Source organism: Agrilus planipennis, unplaced genomic scaffold (assembly GCF_000699045.2).
Source record: "Agrilus planipennis isolate EAB-ADULT unplaced genomic scaffold, Apla_2.0 scaffold115, whole genome shotgun sequence".
NCBI lineage: Eukaryota > Metazoa > Arthropoda > Insecta > Coleoptera > Buprestidae > Agrilus > Agrilus planipennis.
Window position 1 is genome coordinate 656,411 of NW_020441010.1, and position 8,272 is coordinate 664,682.

At 32.6% G+C, this 8,272-nt stretch overlaps 1 protein-coding gene across 1 annotated transcript in view; it reads right to left on the reverse strand.

Moving 5' to 3' along the window:
• LOC108735137 (probable nuclear hormone receptor HR38) overlaps positions 1 to 8,272 on the reverse strand; it is a 57,140-nt gene that overhangs the window by 38,578 nt on the left and 10,290 nt on the right. Inside the window, exon 2 of the mRNA XM_018466971.1 lies at positions 1,958 to 2,067. Within this exon, the coding sequence (XP_018322473.1) occupies positions 1,958 to 2,067 (110 nt within the window). The remainder of the gene's footprint in view (positions 1 to 1,957; positions 2,068 to 8,272) is intronic.

Genomic DNA, 8,272 nt, shown 5'->3' on the forward strand with positions numbered 1-8,272 from the left:
AATACCTCTTCATTTCTAACCTTTTCTACCCACGATATCCTCATCATCCGCCTATAACACCACATTTCGAACGCTTCTAACCTTTTCTTTTCCGCCGCGCCCACTGTCCATGTTTCGTACCCGTACAATGCCGTGCTCCAAACATACACCTTTAACAACCTTTTTCGAATTTCTAAATTAACCGTTTGCGAGCATAGAAGTGACTTCTCTTTATTAAGGGCGACACGACCCTGCGCTATCCTCTGCTTATTGACTGTGAAAAAGACGATATAATAGTGTTATTGATTTTTTGTAATAAGTACCATTGCGTTTGTTTTACAAACATTGCGGATTTGTCTCACCGTTTACACTTCTCTTTCTGCCCTAATTTTATCAACTGCCTTGTATCGACTATATTCTGTTGGGTACTGCTCACTTATGTATATGGTCATGGAATATTCCTGATTATTTCAGAAAACTTCCCGTGTTAGTTTGTCGCGGTCGTCTTGAAGGCCGTCTGATTCTTGACCAGCGGCTCTTGTGTTCAGTACATCAAAAACACCGTCGGTATCGATCGTCTGCGGCATTCACTTAGAATAAAGTGTAGATATGCATATTTCTATAATTACTAACTATTCTGTAAAATTCTGTTTAGGATCTTTTTAATCAATACGTAGAACACATTTTTTTTTCCAACCGCGCAGTTTTTATATTAATTATTATTTTTATGTCAATAATTGAAAAAAATAAATATTAAATATTAATGATGAGATGATAATGACAATTAAAACGAGGCTACTGTTATTTTTTTCCAATTTAATTTGTTTTTTCACGGTTTCATCATGCCTAATATTATTTGTAATAAATTAATGATTAAGGTGTGATTCTCTCGGGCGCCGAAAATGTTTTTTTATTTCAGGCAGGGACTAATTAATGAGGAATCGGGGTTAGTATCGTGCGACTGCGAAATATTTTATTATACGATTATGTCCTGCAGCGTTGGAATTACTGATAATCATTGGTGAAGAAGTCGCTTTCAGAAATCAGCGGGCAATATACTTACTTATAAACCTCTGCCTCCAAATTCAGGAGTGGAATAATTTATTCGTTTCATGTACTTGTCCTGTAATAAATTCGCCGGCCGTTTTCGAATTAATTTAGTTATAATTTACTTCGCATGCTTTCACAAAGTGGTCATAAAATTTTAATACATACATACATGCATATCTGTATCTACCCACTTTTCCGCATTAAAACCTATATTTAAGATCGTCTATTTATTTATATCTATGTCAAAAATGAAGCAGTTGCTGAACAGGTCCGTATTGAAACCATTTAATTGTTATTTTTTAAAAGCCTAATACTGCTACTAAGTACATATTTTAATTTTAATGTCTAGTTCTTTTAAGCATTTATTACTTCTCGGTTTAATTGAATTTCCATGTTGAACTTGAAGAAGATACAAAGTTTTTCCATAACATATGTACCTAATTTTCCGCATTAAAATGTATATTTATGATCGTTTATTTATTTATATCAGTCTTAGGACTGACGACCTTATGATGATATGGTTGTTAAAAAAAATTTTATTATTTAACCCTATATCTCTAAAAGCATTCTAGTAAAAGTAGATACACATTTTCGCTTTTATGTTAATATAAGTATTTGTGTATTTTCACCAAACTCATATTTGTTTCAAGTAAAATATTGCAATTGTCCTTTTTTATGCTTTTTAATTTGGTCTGGGAATAACCTATCTGTGTGGCCTAAAAATGATCTCCACAACTCAACATAAAAATTCTGTATTCATACTCTAATTCGTAAATAGGATTACAAGAAGTAAATGCTTCATATTTACGTGTAATTTCCCTTAATAAGCTAGTAATTAATAATTATTATTGTTGATGTGATTTATAACCATAATTTAGTCTTTTACAATATGAAAGTAAAATTACAATTATAAATAATAAAGACTTACTTGAGTTTGGAGTAAAAGCATACTTGACTGAGGACTGCTTGGAGCTGAAGGCTGCGCGCTCGCCGCCACCAGAGGGGCACTTGTAACGTCGCCCTGTACCAAAAGAGTACCTGGAAAAAAATAAAATGATATTGTCAAAAAATTCACACTCAAAAGTAACCGAGAAGTAAAGAAAAAGCGCAGCCAAATGTTAAAAACAAAAAAGGAAGAAAATTATAAGGTACCATAAAATAAACATGCCCGATTAAATCTCCAGGTGTATTGCCTATTTTTGGTGATAATTGTTAGATTAAACTACTGATTGTCAGTAATAACATTAAGTAATTTTTACTAACTAGTTCGTTTCGCCTTTTAATAGAACTTCTTTATTATGCAGTACCTAAGAAAGTGTAACAGTGTTGTACGTAATTATTGTGACGATTTACTATCCCGATAGCTACTTAATTATGTTGTAAACATGATTTCATAATGTAACTTCGTGTAATCTAATCTTTGTTAGCCAGTTTTTACAGTATAAGCACAAATTCAAACAGAAACGCAAAAAGGTACAATTTATTGTATTATGCAGCATCTAATTGAATAATCGCATATGACTAAATTAATTCCTCTGAAGTAACTTCCTGTTTATCGATTGGTTTTAACTAATTAAACAAGAATTTATACATGAGATAAAACAGACAATTAAAATTCATTGAGTTTTTTGTTAAACGTAGTTTTTCTATTTTCTCATTGATTCTATTTAAAGAACAGACACTTGGAACAGCCGCAGGAGTAATTTTTCGCCCATTCAAGGTTTACGAAGAGAAGTGACCAAAGCACGTAAAAAATAAAAAATACAATAAATTTAATATCAAGTTATAGACAGTATATCGCCATCTAGTGATATTTGCTACTTTATTTTCTTTAATGAAAGATTCTTTGCATTCGTATGGTATCTTCTTCTTCTAACTTCTTTTTCTTATTTTAATCTTCGTATTTTTCCTAGTATATAAGGTGTTTATCCGAAGATAGAGTTATGTACTAATATTCCACGGTAATTAAGTTATTAAATGAAAAATATTACATCAGTTTCGCAGCTGCAAGCGCTACTTTGGTTGTTCTGACAACATCGTTACGTCACAACTTATATCCGACCTAACAACACATAAACAAATAAATCATGTGGCTACAATAAATGACAAATAAAGTTAATAAACACACCCTGCGAAATCTGTATGTAAGTTAAGTCAAGTGAGTAAAGTAAAACTCATGTTAGGCCTCGTGTAATGTTCAAGTAAGAAATTTTCATTGCAAGATTTTTGATATGCTGTTACATACATAGCTAGTATTACAGGTGGCACGTGGGCAATGAATTGTCTTGTTTATTAAAATTCATTTATGTAAGTACCAGTTTAATGGAGCTACCGAAATATATGTCGTTTCAGGTAGCAAGTGGCGTGGAAAGTTTACGAAACTGCTCAGCGATAGTGATAATATCACCCAGGTATTATAATGCACAAAATTTCCGCGAAATTCGCCTATAATGGCTCCGCATATAATGTAAGTCATAACTGTAACACAAGTTTCTGGAACTGCTCAGCTATAGTAATAATAATATTCGGTATATTAATCCCAATAAAACTTTGGTGAAATTCGCTAATACTAAGCCTGTATACAGTGAAATAGTTTACAGGATTCACTTACAATAATATCAGCAAGATATATCACATAATCGGTGAAATTCGCTGAATAAAAACAGGTCGTAACTGTAGCTGACAGTTGACAATTACTGTATTATGGAAAAACACATGTTTCGGTCTGTTCAAAGCGATTCTGGTTAATGTAACCAACCGCTTATAACGTTACATCTAGATAAATCTGAATAATCTGACGACAGTTACAAGGGTTTATTATCATAAAAGGAAAAGATTTAAGATCACCGAGACAGTTTGACTTTGAAGTCCGCACTTTAAAAGTATGTTCTATTCCTTTAATTTTTGAAACTAAAATCTTGAAGTAGTTTAATCAAAAAAAATTACGAAAACTATAGCAATCTTCTATAGGTTTAATAAATTTTAAAAAATTGTGAATTCTCTTTAAAGAAGTTCCTCAACTTATTCTAATTAATTTGTTTGTTAAAAATTTATTGATGGAATTAATTGATGGGGCATGCTTTTTGCTATCTTGCTCGTGGAATCACCAGTTATAATGAGCAAAATAGCAATAATCTGTTATTTTTCAGTTAATGCTTCAAAACGCTTGCGATATCTCACTGTAATAAATATTACCGCAATAAAATGTTCCTCATATTGTATCTACTAATTTCTACTATAAAGAAGCAGCTGACAACAAAATAATTCATTTTATAACCAAAATACAAGACAACCGACCAGTCAAATGATAAATGGCCACCTATTTTAAGTTATTTAATTAATTAATTCAGGACCTAATTAGCAAACAAATATTATTCTATGTCATGACCGCTGAACGTGCGCCATATATTTACGAATGAAGAAAAAAGTTTTAAAATTTTAATAAATTAAAAGTGAATGTATAATTTTATTGATTTTTTGTAAAATAAAATTGTGAAATAATCAGTTATATCATAACGTGGGGTGCTGAATAGATATTGCAGCTAAAATGCATAAAAAATTGAATAGAATTTCAAACATCTGAGTGTCTACTTCCGCACTGTTTGAAGATTTATTCGCTCTTGATTGCCGATAAATATGTTTGTCCCTACTTTTAGTAATGAGAATAGCGCCACAGATTAATTTAGACTAGCTAGTTCTGGGAACTCAATTTCATGGATATCACTGAATGTTTCAGAATATACTGAAGGAATGAATTTGCCTTATTCTATTTAAGTCTTGATATGGAAATGTACGGGTGCGAAACATGGACAGTGGGCGCGGCGGAAAAGAAAATGTTAGAAGCGTTCGAAATGTAGTGTTACAGGCGAATAGTGAGGATACCGTGAATAGAGAATGTTAGAAATGAAGAGATATTAGAAAGAATAGGAGAACAGAGGACTATATGGAAGTCAATAAGAAATAGGCGAGATAGGTTAGTAGGACACCTTCTCAGGCATGAAGGTCTGGTCAGATACATATTAGAGGCAGAAACGGGAGTTAGGAGGGGTAGAGGTAGACCTAGATTACTATTCGCAGATAGTTAAGGATATGGGTTGTTCTAGTTTTAGGGAACTACGAAGATTAGCTCAGGATAGGAAAGAGAGGTACATGTCCAACTAATCTCTGACGACCTCATGATGATGATGGAAATGTGAAATAGAAATACGGATTTTCTGGTAGCAATCGATCGCAGCTTCAAAAGTATATTTTTTTTTAGATAGGTGCCTATTCAAATTAAAAACTGATGTAGGTACGATAAGAACTAGAATATTTAAAAAGCGATGATGAATTTTTTACACGATCGCGGAAATACATTATGTGTATTATTTACCATACACTAAAAACTAATACACGGCTTGGGATTCCGCGATTATCCAATTTATCTGCCGAAGAAGTAGCCGGCCATTAAGATTCAAAAACTTACGTGTTACACAACAAAAAAAAAGAATGAAACAAATGAAAAAACAAAGCTTTTTGATCATCGATAGTATGCATCATTCCGGAAATGTTTGTTATGGGAATACGCTGGTTTTGTTTGTATAACAGTAAAATTGCTTGTACACGTTGCCGTAGTAGTGACCAGAAAAAAAAAACGCGTAGGTTCAAGGTCTTCAATTAGAAGTCCATTCTGAGAGTTGAGATTAATTGTTGGATGACATCACTAGTTTATAGCTTCAGGTAGCCAACAATATTACACGATAATAGCCGATGTATCGCATATCAATTATTACTGTTGACCACACAACATATGACGACTAGACGAAGCGCTACAGTGGAAAAAACTTGGTAAATATTTACTATTACCTCTACTGTAAAACATCACAAACATAGTAGAACAAGATAATCACGGTGCAACAAAGCACAAAGAAGAATTCCTCTTTGAACATGTTTCAAGAAAACTTCCTAAATTTAGTATAGCCGAATTCTGAATAGTAAAATCAGCAACTAAAAAAGAATTTGTAAAATAAACTATGTAATTTATATCGTAAAATTTGTAAATGAAAACTTGAGTAATATTAATGTACAATAAAAATGTTTTATTGCATATATTAAACACCTTAATGTGATCAGTACAGTTATTCTTCGTGCATCGATTGGAAACATTCGGATGAATTCAGACCAAACTTTACCTACTGTCTTAACAGCGCGTTTTAGAAAATACCACAAATGGCGTGGTGAGCGCCATCTGTAGTACGATGCTACACGTATAAGTTATTTTTTCTTTTGAAGGCTGCTCTGATTTAAAATTTTATTTCGCATTTAATCTTATAATAAGTACGAGCTGATCCTTTTCCGATATACTTTACAGGATAACACTGTAGTCGGGTATCGTTTACTTAAGTGACGGTGGCTCCAGGGAAAACACAGAAAATACTTTCGGGGCGGTGGAGGTTTTCACAAAAAATATTAGAAAAAGATAAAAACTTTTTAGAATTGCACACGTCCAAATCATGAAAAAAAATTCTCATACGTTCAGTACTTATAGGTTTTACACTTTTTGGTACATAAAAAATAAAATCAATTCTTCAATAGGACAGGACTGTTGGTTAACAGAAAGAATATTGTAAATGGATGAATACTAACTGATATGAAATGCCTACACAGGGAAAAATCAGCTATTAGTAAGGGATAAATACAAAATTGGAAAAAATATTAAACTTAGCAAAAGTAAATAATGTTTACAAATAATTTATTTTGTGTCACACATTTAACACTACCAGTTTTGCTGGAGTAGTTACGTCAAAAACCGAAATCTAAAAATTATTTATAAATGTACAGCAATCTGTTTTATTACTCCTGGTCCCTTCGGTTTTCTGGGCCCAGCATGAAAATGAACCTGTCGTCGGTAACAAATGTAAAAACTGAAAAAGTGGTTTACGTATTTTACTGTTATTTTTAATTTTATACTAACGCAGATGTAAATTCTACACAGCACTTTCAATAGATGTTCTCTTAATAGTTTTAGTGTATAACAATTTAGACTCATTCTATCAACAAACTATTTAAAAAACATGTAAGTAATTATGAAAACGTAAAATGTGCACAAAATCTAACACATTTCCGGGGGTGGTTAGAACCCCTAAAACCCTCCCCCACGTTCGCGCCTGGGTGAGCCTGATCTCAAAATCGTTCGAACAAATTTGAATATTAAAGTTTGTTGAAATATTTGTCACCCTGTATATAATGCATCGTTGGAAGAGAAATGCGCGAATTTTTAAAATTCACTAATGACTTGAGATTTGCACAAAGACATTTCCGTCGAATCACCGTTAATTTCCTGATTGTCATGGTATTTATAATGCGTGTACACAACAGACGGGCCGAGAGCTTTCTTATTTGTACTTGCAACACGCTTTAGACGTTTTTGTCCATGGACATAATGATTCCTTGACAGTAATAAATGACTCTCCAATCCAGAACTTGACCGGAGAAGATAAAGGCAATTTGCAAAAAAGTCTAATTATCTATCTTCCATCAAGACGGTAAAAATACACCTTGATTGTCCTTAATTGTTACTTTATATCTACTACGTGTTAAGATTTTAATGTTTTTATTTAGCGAATACGTACACGTTATTTTTAGACGGATTTTTTACCATTGCTTAGCAGAAAAAGATTAAGGTGTTTTATATTTTCAAATAAATTCAGACGTATATTTTTTTTTATATTTAACTGTAAATGTTAAACGGCTCTTATAAGGAATGCAAAAGTTACAAACTTATTTCGAAAACTTAAACATGTATTTTTTGATTGTATATAATTAAAACATACCTAAAATCTTTAGATAATCGTGTTATATATACAGTAGGAAATATGTGTTGGGAATTCAAAAAATACAAACACCTTCATCATCATCATAAGGTCGTGAGCCCTAAGACTGGTTGGACACGTACCTCCACTCTTTCCTATCCTGAGCTAAACTTCGCATTTCCCTAAAACTAGAACAGCCCATATCCTTAACTATTTGCGAACAGTAATCTAATCTAAGTCTACCTCTACCCCTCCTAACTCCTGTTTCTGCCTCTAATATGTCTCTGACTAGACCTTCGTGCCTAAAAAGTTGTCCTACCAACCTATCTCGCCTATTTTTTATTGACTTCCATAGAGTCCTCTGTTCTCCTATTCTTTCCAATACCTCTTCATTTCTAACCTTTTCTACCCACGATATCCTCATCATCCGCCTATAACACCACATTTCGAAC